At 40.9% G+C, this 18,293-nt stretch overlaps 1 protein-coding gene across 1 annotated transcript in view; it reads left to right on the top strand.

Moving 5' to 3' along the window:
• Positions 1-18,293, top strand: part of RYBP (RING1 and YY1 binding protein) — a 114,246-nt gene that overhangs the window by 85,751 nt on the left and 10,202 nt on the right. The window contains exon 3 of the mRNA XM_053298462.1: positions 17,856-18,032. Coding sequence (XP_053154437.1) covers positions 17,856-18,032 — 177 coding nt within the window. The remainder of the gene's footprint in view (positions 1-17,855; positions 18,033-18,293) is intronic.

Raw genomic sequence — 18,293 nt, 5'->3', positions numbered from 1 at the left:
TTATTTTGGTCTTTTTCTGCCACAGCCTTTCAATTTCAATTTGTAGATGTTTGTATTTGGTGATTTTTTTCTATTTCTTTTTCTTCTGTTCTGCTATCCCCTGGTATTGCTATGTCGATTATTTTGACTTGTTTTTCTTTCTTCTCAACTACAGTTATATCTGGTGTATTGTGTGGCAGATGTTTGTCTGTTTGTAGTCGGAAGTCCCATAATATTTTTACATCTTCATTTTCTTCAACTTTTTCAATTTGATGGTCCCACCAACGTTTGGCTACAGGTAGCTTGTATTTTTGGCAGATGTTCCAGTGTATCATCCCTGCTACTTTGTCATGCCTTTGTTTGTAGTCTGTGCGATCTTTTTACAACAGCTGATAATTCAATTTCTGTACCGCCCTTCCAAAAATGGCTCAAGGCAGTTTACACAGAGAAATAACAAACAAATAAGATGGTACCCTGTCCCCAAAGGGCTCACATTCTAAAAAGAAACATAAGATAGACACCAGCAACAGTCACTGGAAGTACTGTGCTGGGGGTGTATAGGGCCAGTTACTCTCCCCCTGCTAAATAAAGAGAATCACCACGGTAAAAGGTGCCTCTTTGCCCAGTTAGCAGGGGACCATTTATGACATTCCTTTCTCATATTTTGTACTGAATTGTATACTCTACTAAATGAGAAGCTTAAGGTATCTGTTCCCGTGCTCAGCTGTATCCAAACCACACACAACTGGATTAGAAAGTAAGAACCATTTTATAAAAGATAGGATTTCCTACAATGAAATTACTTACTAGTAAAAATTTTACCTTGTATGAAGCAGCACTAAATTTTCCTACCATTTGTATTGTACTAGTGTGCTGGAAGAGACCAGCAGAGGTTAGATGGGGAGAGAGTACACAAATATCAATTGTTAGTGTCACTTTTGGCCTGGACTGGTGTATTTAAGTTGTTAAAAACTGAGTCAGTTTGCTCTTTTTAAAGGGTTAAAATTTCATTTGTCAAATTGACAGGTATTCAGTACTGAATCTATGTCAATTTAGCTTTGTGAATTCCTCTAACTTTAGTATTTTGAAGTAGGTAGTATGATTAATTATGATTGTAAATAATGTATTGATGTTGATCATATTCTTAGTATTTACTTCAGCTTGTAATTCTACCAAATTTCCAGTGACGTAAGTCAAATGCTACAGGCTTTGTACACAGTGAACTGTAGACATCCAGAGGGGTGTGTCTTTCTCAATCATTATCTTTATTTCAGAGACATGGAAACTGTAAAATTAGCTATTATTAAAAGCAGTAGGATAAAAGCTGTAAAACTATCATCTATAATCTAAAAGAGAGAATCTATAATACCTATAAAATAGATATATTAAACAAATATTATATATAAAACTAACATAAACTCTATTAAAATCTAAAGAACCAGTAAATCTAAAAAGGCTATAAGATTAAGCAAAAGCTACATAAGCTATAAGGTTAAAATGATGACTATGAACTGTCTAGAAAGCTGAGGCAGTGAAAGCAGCAGGACTGAGTAGCTGGGCAGCAGGTCAGGTATGAGCTGTGTTGGGCCTGGTTAACTCTTGCTGACAGTCAGATTCTGATAAATTCTTCATGCTGCCATGCAGAACTTGGCAAGATTATATGTTATGTGAGGATTGTGGTCAGAGAGTTGTAGAGAAACGTAGAATTGGCCTGAATGGCCTGACGGGCAAGTAAGTAGTGGTGTTGTGGATGTCTTTGTGAAATAGGCAGTATAGGAGGATGTGCTTGGTGGTATCAACTTGCCCAGTGTTGCAGGGGCACAGACATTCCATCTCACACCAGGCGGCGGGGGCACTGCAGTGGGCCAAGGTAAAGGCCCTTCTGTGGTTAGGGGCTTTTAGCTGCATAAGATAGATGTGTCTAGTGTTACTAAGGCTTTCAGTGATAGGGTGATTTGGAGCCCTGCCTAAATCCCTTTGGTGCTCAGTATCCATAATGCAATGTCTAAGGAGTGTTCTGGCTTGCTTGTGGCCCAGGGAGTGTAGGTGGAGAGGGAAGAGCCTGAGTGATTCTAGTTCCACCAGCAGAGTTCATTTCCATATGGATTGGTATCCACCCTCCAGCGTTAAGGGGGCTATACCCATGGGGAAGAAGGATAGTCTTAGTCAAAAATTGAGTATGGACAACCATACTGTGCATTTTCACCGGACATTAGAGACATAGCAGGGTACCTGGAATATTGCACTTAGGAATTTGGACTGGATGAGCTCCAGAGGGGTGATGTTGGAGAAGGGGCCCAGCTGAGTTCCGTAGAGAAGTTGTGCCAGTGACTTTGCTTCACATAGTGAGTGAGGGCTGCAGGTTGATTGGAAGAATTTTAGGATGTCAAGTGTGTCTTTCTGTTAGTTTGAAAGTATAAAGAAAAGATTACTATGATTCCACAAAACATCATTTTGAGTACTTGAACAATGCTGCATTCCTGTTCTTGGGGGTTTTTTTTAAACTCTGTGGCATAAACTTGTGGTCAGGTTAAGGAGGCATGTGCTGTGGGCGCCAGGAGTAGAATTTGACTTGATGGCACACTTTACCTTTGCTAATGCTTGCAAACAGGGTTTTTGCAAATCAATCAAAGTTTTGAAATAAAATGCAAGTAAGGACAGCATTGTTACCAGAAATCTATGCATTGAATGGCAATGTCTATAATATTTGCTTCGATCTGAGAGAGAATATGTCACAGTACTGAATAATACATACTAGATATAGTACTCTGATTTGGTGGGGGAATATGTTTTGAGGACAGAGCATGAAACATCATAGAATATTTGAATTGGAAGATACCTTGGTGGTCTTCTAGTCCAACCCCCTCTCAGTGCAAGAAACTGCTGCAGCATCCTTGACAGATGGCTATCCAGTCTTGAAAACTTCCAGTGAAGGAGAGCTTGCTATTGCATGGTGTATACTGTTCCTCTGTTGAACAGCTCTGATAGTTAGGAAAGTCTTCCTAATGTTTAGCCCATACCTGCTTCCTTGTCATTTCAACCCATTAATTCTAGTCCTGTCCTCAGGAGCAGAAGAGAATAACTCCAGTCCACTCCTCCTCCTGTGTTAATGCCCTTCAGATATTCGGCTATTATATCTCCTGTTTAGTATTTTTCTCTCCAGGCTAAACACACCCAGCTTCTTCTTCCTTTGGTCATAGGACTTGGTTTTCAGACCCCTTAGCATTTGTCTTTGCTCCTCTGAAACTGTTCCTGTACACGGTATTCTGAGTGAGGTCTGATCAGCCTAGTATAGAGTGGAACAATGACTTTGCATCATCTGGACACTGTGCCTTTGCTAATGCAGCTGAAGATTGCATTCGCTTTTAGCAGCTGCACCACATTGCTGGCTCAACTTATAGTCTACTAAGACACCTTGATCCTTTACTGCTGCTCAGCCAGGTCAGTTGATTTTTCTTACCCAAATGCAAGAGTTGGGTAACACTTCCGTGTTTAATTTCTTCTTGTTGATGCATGTCCAGACAAGATTGAATCTTGATAATGTATTTGAAGAGGTTAGCTATCTCCCACCTACTACTTAATGATGGCAAATTTGATAATTTGCTCAAATTTAATAAGCACCAATTATCAAATTTGATAAGCACCCATTCTATGTCCTGCAACTAATTTTTGAAAATGTTGAACAGCACAGGACCCAGGACAGAGCCCTGAGGTACTTTCCTCTATACTGTCCTCCAGGCTGTTATAGAGACATTAATGAGCACCTATTGGGTATAGTATTGTTTGTGTAAAAGACTCCTACCCTGTACCTCAACAGAAAGTCCCAGTGCTGCTTACAAAATGCAGTTTAACAATAAAATAATTATCAAAAATCTAGCACTGATCAAATTACAAAGAATAAAACAATACACACAGAAGTAAAAATCACAGCAATCTGAGCTAATGATTTAAAAATCTTGCCCAAATAAAACTGTCTTCACCACCATCTAAAACAGGGAAGGGGAGGAACGAAGCAGATTTCCCTTGGAAGAGCATTTCAGAAGTAGGGGACCACCACAGGGAAAGTCTTACCCCATGTGGCTGCCAAACAAACCTCAGATGAAGATGGAACACACAGGATGCCCCCTCTGTCTGATCTTAAAGCATGGGAAGATTGATATGGGAGAAGGCTGTGAATTCACTTAATGGCAGAATTGTCTCACTTTTCAGAGATGTCTGTGTGTGTGTGTGTGTGAGAAATATTAACTCATTTGCATTATTCCCCCCCCCCAATGTTTTAAGAAGCAAATTTTTCTGTCGTCCTAAATAGATCTTATTTGACATATTGATCTATTTAGTAAAAAAGCCACCAGTCAAACTTTAATTTGGTCTCTGACCAGCAAAATTAGTAGTAACAACAACAAACCCATCACATATGTATACTCTCACACACTTCCTGTAGATATTTACCTGAGAAACATTAATTATAACTTTGAAATTTCCAGGGGGGCCTTATATAGCATTAGCAACCATCCATCCGGTGTTACTAATGACTTTTATGAAACAATGACATCCAGACTAGCACTGTGCACGTCCAGCAGTACAAGTTCCAGGTTATCACTGCATTGTTGCTTGAATGGGGCAAGGGGCGGTTTTTGCCGAGCGTTGTTTCCTCTGAACCCACTATGCATCAACAAAATATTCCCTGAGGGATGCACAACCCCAAGGGACATCTGGTGATGCATGGTAGGCTTCAGAGGAAAGGGAAGCTTGGCAAAAACTGCCCCCTGCCGTGCTCAGAGAACGCAGTGGCAGTCTGGAACTTGCACTGTTGTACATACCCAGTGCTGGTCTGGATGATGACCAATGAATTTTTAGAAACTGAAGATTTTTCCATGGAAAAATAAAGTATGAGAACATCTTCCAGAAGTTTTACCACACCATGTCTCACCATTTTGTGATCAAATGTATTATGGCAGACCTGTCAAATGCTTTGATGAAATCAAGATATGCTATAGACCTGTTCAGACTGGGTGGAGTAGGGGAAGTAATACAGTACTTGTGTACTGTGCCCCAGGGCAAGCCTGGGAACCCCCCCCCCCCAAAAAAAGTGCTGTTCATTGTAGATCCCACTCAGGTTGAATCAGGAAGGCCTCACTCTGAATGCAGGTGCGCACACACTGCCTTGATACTGCCTCCCAGACCAAAACTCATTCCACACAGAGGTGAAAAAAATTAGAGAGGTCACTGTTGCTGGCTGATGCACTAGAAAGCTTCATCCTTGCTGCAGTGCTCACAATTATAGCATTTATCTGAAGACTGAAACAGCTACCATTATCTTTGTGGCTTTTGTTTCTTTAGACAAATGCTGTAACTATGAACAGTGCAGTGAGAATGAGACTTCCCAGTTCATGAGCGGCAGGGGCAGGTGTTCTGGGTTCTCTCAGGAAAGCTGTACAGAAGTACAGCGTTCTTCCCACACTGTCACCCTCCTTTGTGCAAAGCATATGCCTGCAGGTGATACACAGTATACTGTACTTTTCCCAACATGGTGATAGTGCAGTATATAATCAGATTCATCAGAGAATTTCCATATGAAGAAAGACATTTAGGGGTGTAAGTAGTGCAGTCTTTAACGCAATCCACATTCTTGCAGTTGGGAGAAACCATGTTCATTTTAATGGAAATGGAGCATGTCCATAATTGTTTGGGTCTGCTCATGTCTAAAAGATTCCGTGTGAATTGCAATCTTGAGTAGCATTTGCATTAGTACTAGAGGTGTACACAGACCGATTTTTGTGGTTTTTTTCAATTCAGACCAAATTTGAACCAAACGGCTGGTCCGTGAACCAGTTTGGCGGTTCGAAGGATTAAGCTTGTAAATCTGATGGGAATTCCCCTTTTCTTGTAAAGGAGGAAAATTCTGTCTTTAAATGATTTCTAAAGGGTGGTGGTTAGAAGGCACCTTTACAATAGATGTAAAGTGCTTACTGGTCTGGTGCTCCCCCCTGCATCCCGCCTGCATGGTGGCGATGTGGTTCGAAAACTGATCTGGCATCCACGGAAGCCAGGCCAGTTTCAGAACCATGCTGCCACTGTGTGGTGGAGTGCTGGACCAGTAAGCACCTTACATCTGTTGTAAAGGAGCCCTCTTACTGCCGCCCTTTAGAAGCCTTTTAAAGCCAGGATTTCCGCCCTGCTCACCAGATCCCCCTTTACAAGCATAGCCCCTCAAACCACCAAACCACTCCGCCATGGACCGGGCTTAGTATGGTTCAATTGCGGACCAGCCTACCTCTCATGGAGGCTGGTCTGGTTTGCAGTCAAACCAGAAAAACTGGCCTGGTTCATGTCAGGCTGTTGCATGGTTCGTGTGCACCCCTAATTAGTACCACTTTGTCTGCCCAGGGTTACATTCTGCAGCTTCAGCTCTGAGGTGAGGTTGTAACCGCATGGTCATCATACTGTGTTGATAAGGCCTGTTTGATGGCTCTCCATTGTGCTCCCAGCCAAATGATGGAATTATCCAGATCTGTGAAAATTGTATTAGAAGCTCAGCATGTGTAGTACTTGAGAAGATTAGTAGATTTGTTTTCAGATGGACAAAATGCCAGTTGCATGAAAGAATTCATCTGATATATTTCTAAACTGTAATTAAAGGTTCCAAAGTTTCTGTCCCATTACCATCAGTGGTGAACAGGCCACATACAAGGTTCCTGCATTTTACATATGTGTAAATTCATCTCCAGATGTTCATATCCATGTCTACATATTTAGATATTTGCTGCTGCATGAATTGATGAGAGCATAGTTTGTCTGAGAGAATTAATATAAAAGTGCCTGTGAAAACATTTGTTTCACATTCGTGGCTTATAAGCAAAGTCAGCTGCTAGCAAGAGGCTTTGCACATTTCCTTCTTAGATTACTGTTTGTTAGAGGACTACTAAAATGAACAATGTTGCTGGTGAGCTAAGCTTGGAGTCTACTGTGCTTAGCTTCTAGGGATGTGCATGAAGCTTTTCATGCATTGGGGGTGGAGTGGAGAGCGGGTGCTTTAAAAGGAGGAAGGCAGGTCTTACTGCTCCTCCATCTCTCTGCTGCTGCCTTAACCCACCCCACTGCAGCGTTGTTCATATTAAACAGCTGCTCTGTCTGTTCTGAAAAGCCATGCTGTGGCTGCTTCCTGCTTTGGAACAGGAAGCTCCCTGTTCCCAGCAGCCCATGGATGGTGGCACATAAATGGAAGACCATTTATGGAAAATGGAAGTTGAAGCATGCATTCAACTCCTGCCTGTAGGCTTCCAGTGGCATCTGGTGGGCCACTGTATGAAACAGGATGCTGGGCTAGATGGGCCTTGGTCCTGATCCAGCAGGGCTGTTCTTATGTTTTCATGACCTGCCTTCCTCCTTTCAAAGTGCCTGTTTGCGCCCGCCCCCGCCCCCCCGGCCGAAACAATTTGGCTGGGGCAGCTCAAAGCGTTTCAATGCCTTGAATTAGATGTGCCGAAATACTTTGTGCACATCCCTATTAGCTTCAATTCTGCTTTAGTTGTAGGTAGTCTTATGTAGCAACAGTTGCTTCTCCCTGCTAAATTTAAAGAGAACAACCTCTTTGAATGGTGCTTCTTGCTCATCAGGGAGCATGCAGAATATAACACCAATTGAAGGAAAGACATGTCCCTAACTGATAGCACTGAAAGCTTCCAGACGCCCAGGAGTATTTTCTCTTTTTATCCGATTGATCAAGAAATCTCTCCATCATCATTTGTGTTGGTGAACTCTATTACCCCTAGCAGTAAAAATGGCGAAGAGAAAGGGAGATGACAGGCACTGACATTTTCAAAAATAGTGGATAGGCTTGTATGCATTTTAGGTCTGGGATCCCTGCACTGCCTCATTTGTAAAGGGAGACTGTCCTCAAACAAAACATGGAATTCAGAATAGCATTTCATGACAAAACATGCAGCATTTGCTACAGAATATCCTGAGGGTGATGCATGAAATCGGGAAGCTGCAGGGGGGAAATGAACATTGGACAAAATCAAAAAACAATGAGAGCTTAAACTCCACAGGTTTTATAGGTTCATACAGCTTTGTTCGTAAGGGGAAGTCTTTCACTGACCAGGACTGCATGAAGAAATGCATGCTAAAAACCAACATGTCAATTAATAATATTAAGTTACATATTTTCAGGCATTCTTATACTGTCTATTTGACCACTTGTTCTGAATTTGATGTAGCTTGACTCTTTGGTTTGAAAGAGTTACAAACCCCTGCTCTAGTTTGATGTATTAAAAGTCATGTTGTGGTACATATATTATCATTTGGGTGCAATAAAATGCTTAAAAATAATGCCTGACATGATCCAGAATCCTCCAGATTTGGAAGGAGGGCTTTGGATCTGCAAGCATCCCTGCGCTGAAGCCTGTTTTGTGCAGCAGACCAGGAGTAGAGGGCAGGATCGATCTAAAAACAACAACAACCCAGTGATGTAAAAAACAACCACCAACAACCACCAAAAAATAAATTGGATTTTTAAAAAGTAAAGAAAATACTATCTTTCAAATTCCCATGTAAAAATAACATACTTAAAATTATATCTCATCACAAACATGCAACACCAACACCTTTGGTCTCCTAAAAATGCAAAGGCCACAGGTTGATCGTAGGGCAGTTGTTTTGTAATGAAACTGGGTCAAAGGAAAAGGAGTTAAGACAGAGACACAATATAGGAAAGGAGGTAGAGTAGAAAAACAGTGGAAAGAAAGAAGGGAAGGCATTATTCTCAGCATACAGCTTTCTATATTGCCTCACACTTTGCCATGGAAAAACTGTCATTGTTCTTGGCCTAAAACATCCTACTTGGGAATATTTTGAAGAAATACCTTCCCTTTGGGGGAAAAGGGGGAAATGTGTCAAGTGTAAGCAGTGCAACAATGAGATGCAGTACAGCTTGATAGTGAGTAAAGGTCTCCATTAAGTTAAAACACAAGCACCGTTTCCTAAATTAGTAACCATCAAGCTATCTAGTAGCTTAGATGTTATGAATCTCTATTGTTGTAAATTAACATGTTTTAGTGATCATATTTGCACCATTGTGTTGAAAAATATGTGAAATTGTATCAGTGGGAAACTTGATTTAAATCAGTCCATTCTGGTGGATGGGGAGGGAGAGCAAATTTTTGCATCTCTCCCCTTGTGCCAAAAACCCTTTCTACTTGTATACATTTATTCCTGAAGGTAGCAAGTAGACAGGGCTTTTGAAGGGAGGAAAGAGAAGCAAAAATCACATCCCCTCCCTCTTCACCTGTGCACAAAGTAGGTCTTCAGTGCAGGGACACTGAAGGATGCTTGTGGATCCTCAGCTCTCCTTCCATTGTTGGATGGCTATGGATCATGTTGGCCATTATAGGAAGAAAGCCCATGGTACCTGTAGATAATTAGGTTTTAGCTAACGGAGAAAAAACTGCTTGAGAAATGGGAATGTACATAGGCCAAGTGCACCAGCTACGACTGCAGCATGGTAGACTCACTGGGCTGCCAATAAAAGTTGATGTGGGTGCAGTTCCACCTACATTACAGAATTCAGTTGTCATTTTGCATCATAGACAGGGTTAGATAGATGTAATGTGTTTGACTTTGGCTGACATGCTCAGTTGCATCCCTCTCGTGAATTAATCAGGGTCAGTGAGATCTGTGTTTGCAGAAGGTATGGGGAGAGAATGGAGATTGCAGAAAGCCATGTGGGGGATGGGGGGAAGGGAATAGCTAATATAGGTGGACCTCTCGTGGGTGTTCCATTTTTTGCAATTAACACAATGAAACCATGAATGCAGGGTCATTAAGTCTATGGGATTGTGGAATGTCCTTGGGAAAATGGGCATCCCAGAACACCTCATTGTTCTCATGAGAAACCTCATTGTTCTCATGAAAAACAGGACAGAAAGCCACAGTCCAGACAGAATATGGTGAAACAGAATGGTTCCATATCAGCAAAGGAGTAAGACAAGGCTGTATACTTTCTCCTTCTTTATTCAATTTATATGCTGAACATATACTGAGAGAAATTGGATTGGAAGAAGGTGATCATGGCTTTAAAGTTGGAGGAAGAAACATCAATAACTTGCGTGACGCTGATGACACCACTCTGATAGCTGAGAAGGCAGATGATCTGCAAGCTCTAGTAATGAAAGTCAAGGAGCACAGTGAAAAATTGGGACTACAGCTAAATGTAAAGAAGACTAAACTAATAACAGGTACAGCAACCAGCTGCAGAATTGACAATGAAGACATTGCAGTGGTGGATAACTTCTGCCTTTTAGGGATCGACCATCAACAGTCAAGGATCCAGCAGTCAAGAAATACACCACAGACTAGCGCTTGATATGGTTGCAATGAAGGCCTTGGAAAGGATATTTAGATGCCATGACGGGTTTACACCTACAAAGATTAGAATTATTCAGACAATGGTTTTTCCCATAACACTCTATGGATGCGAAAACTGGACTTTGAAGAAGCAAGAGAGAAAAAGCATTGACGCTTTTGAACTTTGGTACTGGAGAAGACTTTTGAGGATACCATGGACAGCCAGGAAAACAAACAAATAGATCATAGAACAAATCAATCCAGAATTTTCACTCGAGGCACAAATGACCAGGCTCAAACTATCATACTTTGGACACATTATGTGAAGATCCAACTCCCTTGAGAAATCCATAATGCTGGGAAAAGTTGAAGGAAAAAGAAGAGGAGGATGACCAGCAGCAAGATGGATGGACTCAATTACAACAGCAATGAATGCACCACTGGGAGACCTTAAAGGCCAAGTTGTAGACAGATCATCCTGGAAAGAATCTATCTATGTGTTTGCTAAGAGTCGACACTGACTTGACAGCACGTAATCAAGTCTATGGGATCATAGGAACATAGGAAGCTGCCATATACTGAGTCAGACCATAGGGTCCATTTAGCTCAGTATTGTCTACACAGACTGGCAGTGGCTTCTCCAAGGTTGCAGGCAGGAATCTTTCTAAGCCCTATTTTGGAGATGCCAGAGAGGGAACTTGGAAGATAGATGCTCTTCCCAGAGCAGCTCCATCCCCTAAGGGGAATATCTTACAGTGCTCACACGTCAAGTCTCCCATTCATATGCAACCAGGTTGGACCCTGCTTAGCTAAGGGGATAAGTCATGCTTGGTACCACAAAACCAGCTCTCCTCTCCATTTTGGATAGCGTGGGTCTGGTTCCTGGAGGCCCCAAAATCTCATTCAAAATGGCCAAAAAGGTCAAAAGGGTGAAATAAAGTGCCCTACTTGGTGGACCTCCAGCAATCCCCCCCCCCCTCCCGAAGTCCAAAAGCCAATTCCACAGGTTTTTTTTAAAAACTAAAGCCCCAAAATGGCGACTGGAAATGACCTCTGGGGTCATTTCCAGCCACCGGTAGATACGCGGATTTAATACCTCCCCCCACGTATGCCGAGGTCAGGTGTCAGTTCCCTGACCACGGATACACAAAAGCGCAGATGCTAGATCCACGGGTAACGAGGTTCTGCTATAGTAGCCAACTAGTGGAAGCCTGGCATAGTCTCCCTTTGCCACCACTGCCCCGCTGCCGCCCAGTATTTTCAGGTGGTTATGCAATTCCTGCTAACTGAGCAAAGAACACGTTTTTAAAAGTGGTGATTCTCTTATATTTAGCAACTGGCCCTATCCAGCCCCATCACAGCATTCCTCTGGTGGCTGTTGCTGGTACCTACCTCATGCTGCTTTGTAGTTTGTGAGCCCTTTGTAGACAGGGGACCATCTTATTTATGTATTGTTTATTTTTCTTTGTAAACTGCTTTGCAAACTTTGAACAGTGGTATGTAAATATTTGGAGGAGGAGGAGGAGGAGAAGCTTAAAGGAAAACAACCCTTGAGACTTTCAGGAAGTCAAGTTCCATGTCACATTTCATCCTTCTATGACAAATCTATGGGTCAGCGGAGCACAGATTGCACTGAATATGATTCTACTGGATAAATTCGATCTAGGTGATCTTTATGATCCTGTCTGTCCATAAATGTTGTAAATTTTGAGGTATACCAATATATCGTTGATTTGTCAAAATTGCAAATGAAACTGAAGTCATGAGTGAGGATTTTGTAGACTGTAGAACCTGACACTCCATACTTGTGCAGTGAACTTGCAAAGCAGGATGGGTGGGGCAGGTTATTGTCTTCTGTTTGCTAATAGAAAAGCCATGACACTTTATCCTGGCTTCTGCTTGGTTTGCAGAGGAAACCTACCCCATTGATGAGTGTACCAAGAAACAACCACAACAAAAATAAATGTTATTTATCTAAATTTATTTTTAAGAATTATCTGTTCGTTGGCAGTCTTGAGCTTTGTTTACCATGTAAGATGGGACTTTTTGGTTAGAAAACCGAATTGCAGAATACGTAACTGGAAGCTTAGTGCTCTGAGAATCTCCCATACATTGTGGAAATGTGAGGGAAGCTCCCCTTGTGTCAGTTTAGTGAAGGATAACTACAGTGTTGGGAGGTGCCACCTTTATCTATCACTGTTGGGAAAAGTCTAGTTTAAACTCAGGTGCTTTATGGCATGGGTATAAATCTGTACTTTGCTTCTGTTTTAATACTCTTTGATTAAAATCTTTATAACAACATAAGAACAGCCCTGCTGGATCTGGCCCAAGGCCCATCTTGTCCAGCATCCTGTTTCGCACAGTGGCCCACCAGATGCCGCTGGAAGCCACGGACAGGAGTTAAGGGCATGCCCTCTCTCCTGCTGTTACTCCCCTGCAACTGGTACTCTGAGGGATCCTGCCTTTGAGGCTGGAGGTGGCCCACAGCCCTCCGACTAATAGCCGATGATAGACCTCTCTTCCATGAAGTTATCCAAACCCCTCTTAAAGTCATCCAGGTTGTTGGCTGTCTTGGCAGAGAATTCCACAAGTTGATTATGCGTTGTGTGAAAAAGTACTTCCGTTGGTTGGTCCTAGATTTCCTGGCAATCAATTTCATGGGATGACCCCTGGTTCTAGTGTTATGGGAGAGGGAGAAGAATTTCTCTCTATCCACTTTCACCATACCATGCATGATTTTATAGACCTCTATCATGTCTTCCAGCAGTCATCTTTTTTCTAAACTAAATAGCCCCAGGTGTTGTAGCCTTGCCTAATAAGAAAGGTGCTCTAGGCCCCTGATGACCTTGGTAGCCCTCTTCTGCACCTTTACCAGTTCTATAATGCCCTTTTTTAGATGTGTTGACCAGAATTGTATACAGTACTCCAGGTGTGGCCGCACCATAGCTTTGTATAAGGGCATTATAATATTAGCCCTTTTATTTCCAATCCCCTTCCCAATGATCCCTAGCATGGAATTGGCCTTTTTCATAGCTGCCACACATTGAGTCGACACTTTCAATGAGGTGTCCACCACAACCCCAAGATCCCTCTCCTGGTCAGTCACCGACAGCTTAGATCCCATCAGCATATACTTGAAGTTGGGTTTCTTCGTCCCAATGTGCATCACCTTACACTTGCCAACACTGAACCGCATTTGCCACTTAGTCGCCCATTCACCCAGTTTGGAGAGATCTTTTTGGAACTCCTCACAATCAGTTTTGGATTTCGCTACCTGGAAGAGTTTGGTATCATCTGCAAATTTGGCCACATCGCTGCTTACCCCTACTTCTAGATCATTTATGAATAAATTACCCCACTTCTTACTTCCCTCCATTGTGAAAGCTCTCCATTTATACCTACCCTCAATAATGCATATTGCACATTTTCTACCTGATTTCAGCTCTGTAATTTTTTCAGTTCATGACTCAGATTTATATTTACTTTGGATAAGTGTGTTGTTCAGTTTATTGTTATGCATTTTGTTATACCATTTGCAGTTTTGCTAGAAATGTAGAATAGGGTTTTAAACACTTAGTTTTCTAAAAGGGGCTATTTTGTTTTACTTTAAAATCTACCTCTTCAGTAAGGTCCCCCTAGGTTGCTGCAGTTTTAAAAGAAAATAATACCACTACTCATGCTCATGTTTATTGTTTCTTTCACTTTTTGGTGGCATTCCATCATGCTAACTCTTTCATTCCAGGTTCACAGATAACATTATTGTATTTTAAGTGTTATATTCAAACTTTCAACACTTGGTGATATCAAATGTACAAACCAGAGGTGGGGGAGAGGAAAAGGGTTGCCTTTTGGGTGGAAAAGTAGTGTTTGGGTGGTACTGTATTTGTAAACTAATGTAGTTTCTTAATTAATATCACCTAAGTCATACTTGAAGCACCTAATGGCCCAGCAGGGGAATGACTTGACTAGCAAGCTAGAGGCTGCCGGTTCAAATCTCTGCTGGTATGTTTCCCAGACTATGGGAAACACCTATATTTGGCAGCAGTGATATAGGAAGATGCTGAAAGGCATCATCTCAGACTGTGTGGGAGATGGCAATGGTAAACCCCTCCTGTATTCTACCAAAAACAAACACAGGGTTCTGTGGTCACCAGGAGGCGACACCGACTTGATGGCACACTTTACTTTTGTCATACTTGCAAATAGTTCAGAAACATGACTAGTCCACCAAATATACTATTCGTCCTCATGACCACATATGCCTAGATTAGTCATCTATGTCCTAGAAGGAAAAACCCGAAACAAATCCCTAGGCTCTTCTTTCTGATTGGCTGCAGTGATTCATACTCATCACAGGCAACCAGGAATACGACCATTTCAAAGTTTTATATATGTAAATACTTGTGTGTTAAATATTTTCTTCGATAAGCACTGATATTATTTTTGCTGTTGCGTCTTAACCTTATTTCCTTAGCCTGATTTCTATGTTAATAATAATAAATACTTTGTTTCTTAGCCACCCCATAACAAATTGTTCTTTGGAAAGCTCAGGGGGAAAAGGATAAAGCATACAATTAAAACCACATTAAAATTACAATAGAAAATATAAATTACAATACAAAAGGTTTTAAAAACATTTTTTTAAAAAAGTTTAAAAAAAATAGGCTGAGAGAACAGGAAGGTCTTCACCTGGCATCTAGCAGAGGGAAGTGAAGGCTCCAGATGAGCCTCACTGTGGAGGTTATTCCATAATTGGGGTGTCATTCTCCCTAGTAGCCATTTGTAAATATTTTTAAAGCAAATATTGTGCTGGACATTTTGTAGATCTCAGCAGAACAGATAGTTTTAGAGTATTTAAAAAGTTATCTCTCTTTTTTTACTAATTCAAATTGTAGTCAAAGCATTGCAGTCTAGTGAACACCAGCAAATGCAAATAAAAATCCTACAAAGAGCTTGTTAACTTAGATGGTCCATTGGGAACATATTGCTCCAGTCTTGGTAGATGGCACTGGCTAACTGTTTGCTTCAGGCCTGGATCAAGGTGCTGGTTCTCAGCTTTTTAAATAAATCTTAAATGGCTTGTGATATAAAAGGGATTTTCTCTGGGCTCCTTGGAGGAAGAGCAGGATATAATTGAAATAAATAAATACAAAGTGGGAAAATATTTTGGACAGTTGGCAGAAAATGGAATAGGAAATTCGAATCTTGCATTCCTGCTGTTACTTTTGCTATTCACATCTGCAGTTTACCAAAAACCTCCCATTTTAAACAAGTGCTAAAAATAGCAAAGGGTTACATGTCTTCATAATCTCAAGAGATGTCATTTGTGCTCTTGATCCATAGTTTTTTCATGCATCGTACAGTAGTGTATGCACAAGGCTGTGAAATATGAAACTACAATGTCCAGTTAGTACATTTGCAAAAGATGAGATTGTGATTGCTCAGAGTGAATATGATTTCTTGTGTGGTGCTGTTTGTTTGTGATATCAAAATCCATAGGCGTTGTCTATATTTGGAGTGACAGGACTTTCTGTGGTAGAGTATTGCTAAGCTTCCTAATGCAGTGGCAAGCTGGACCTAAGCCACTACTCATGAAATCAGTGGCAATAATCTCATAATTGCACTGGCTCTGTTGGTCTTTTGGATCAAGTAACTATGCAAACCTTATCTCTCAGTGCAACCCTAACAGTGTTTACTCAGAAGTAATTCCCCTAGATTTCAGTAAGTTAAAAAAAAACAAAACTTAATGCATTTTTTAGCCTGAGTTCAGTAAAATATTTCCAAAGCTGGGAACTATGCTTAGGAACTGTAGTTTTCAGTTAGAAAGCGGTTGTAGAAAGACTTTTGTGAAGGGGAGAGTTTTTCCCCTGGTAGAATTTGAGGAGCACAGAAAAATAATTCGGGTCCAGTGCACAACAAGCAAGGATGGTTTGAAGGACAGAATGATCAAGGAGATTTGCATTTAAGTGCACTGAAGATCTATTCAGGATATGTTGCCACTGGAAACTAGTCTTCTCTACTTCCTCAGTCATCTTCCCAGATAATAATGTTTTTTTTTAAAAAAGGAACATAGATTTGGGTTACAGCAATTTCCAGAGTTCTTAGAAAGGACTGGTAGCAACCATATAATGTTTTTTGAGACTCCATCTCTTCTCTGTTATTTGTGTTGCATATAAACTAAATAATTTTTAAAAGTGTCATATCTTGCTACCTTTACTTTCTTGAAAAGATTTTATGCTACTGACCATATTAATTTTATACTGTACTATTTTACATATTGCCACAAATGATCCTATTTGTTGAGTGTGTGGATGTCATTAGTTATTGATGTGGTTTCTGTTATCTCCATGTACTTCTGAACCAATGAATGATCTGTCATCACAGCTACTGGTTAAAGTTTATGTGGCTAAGCATGTTTCAAGTACATCTCTTATTTGCAGAACTCCTTGGTGCTTTCTAATTGCGTGTGTGTGTGTGTGTGTGTGTCAGTGTTCCCTCTAAGGTGTGCACACATGCCTGCGCTCACAATTTTTTTGATCTCCGCTCAGTTAATTTTAGATTCCGCTCAGGCTGAATCAGGAAGGTCCCACTCTGAATGCATGTGTGCACACACTGTCTTGATACTCCCACCCAGAATACAACTCATTCCGCACACAGATGAAAAAAATGAGAGAGAACACTGGTGTGTGTGTGTGTGTGTATATAAAAATATATATCGTTGGGATCATATAATTTTGCAGGATAGAGTGTTGAAAAACAGTGCCTGTTGGAGGCTGGCAGAGACATGACCACAAATAATGTACTGAATGTACCATTTGTTTTAGATTTGTCCTGATTGACAGTCTCTCTGTGTATATCAGGCTTGCAACTTTAGGAAGAAGGATTTATTCTGAATATTTGCAGTAGAATGAGACATTACTGACTGTTTTCTGTGTTTAACAATTCACCACTGTCCATTTAATGAAACTTTTCTAGGAGCCTAAAAGCTGTCACTTAGCATAATATTTCAGAATAAAGTCAGTATGAGATCTTTGCAGCACATCTTTGCAGCATACCTTCATATCCAAACTTTAAAAATGGCACTCTTTCAGTATCCATGATGACTAGAAATATGTGTATTATTTTTAGAAAATTTGAAGGAAATGTTAATTTCCTCAAAAGCAATACAGTGTGCCAAGTTCAGGTTTCAGGGCTGCTTGTGTTGGGCACATCGTATACACAGGCCTGCCTCTTAATTTCTGTGAAGTTCAGTCATGAAAAGAGGGATTTTCCCTAAATAAGTGATTGCTAGAATTCTTGAATCTTAATTATGTGTAAGGAATATTCAGAAGGTGATTGGGTTAATTTAAACTGTCAAGTTAAGATTTGGGCAAGTGTGCCATTTTAAAAATTTGGACATACAACACTTGCTGGCAAATACTAGACATGACGTTGGATGAAATGGTTTATTTTTACTGATGCTTCTGCCAAAGTGCCCCATTTGGTTTTAATAAAGTCACTGACAATAAATATCCCTTTTTCTCGCTTCTTAGGAAACCTAGGATAAATTCTCAGCTTGTTGCACAACAAGTTGCTCAGCAATATGCTACCCCACCGCCTCCTAAAAAGGAGAAGAAAGAGAAGGTGGAAAAGCAGGAAGACAAAAAGCCAGACAAAGAAAAAGAAATTAGTCAAAGTGTTATAAAGAAGAGTACCAACAAGAAGACTAAGTATGTTTCTGGACCACCTGTCTAAATCAGTCATTCCTAAACTTTCAGACTGTATCCCTGTACAAATAATCTAATCTAATGGCTTGACATCTCAACTCATCTGAGATGCCTCAAACTTCCACACAGATTGCTGGTGGTACCTAAGTTCCTTCTATGATTTCCAGTTGCTCTCCTTTCCCCCGTGCTACCATCTCTTGATTTATGTGACTCTTCTTTTTCCATGCTGCTGCCCCAACTTTACATTTGTGTTGCTGCTTATGC

The sequence above is a fragment of the Hemicordylus capensis genome, chromosome 2 (assembly GCF_027244095.1).
Source record: "Hemicordylus capensis ecotype Gifberg chromosome 2, rHemCap1.1.pri, whole genome shotgun sequence".
Classification (NCBI taxonomy): Eukaryota; Metazoa; Chordata; class Lepidosauria; order Squamata; family Cordylidae; genus Hemicordylus; species Hemicordylus capensis.
The sequence above is the reverse complement of the archived record's forward strand: the minus strand, read 5'-3'. Positions and strand labels throughout refer to the sequence as shown.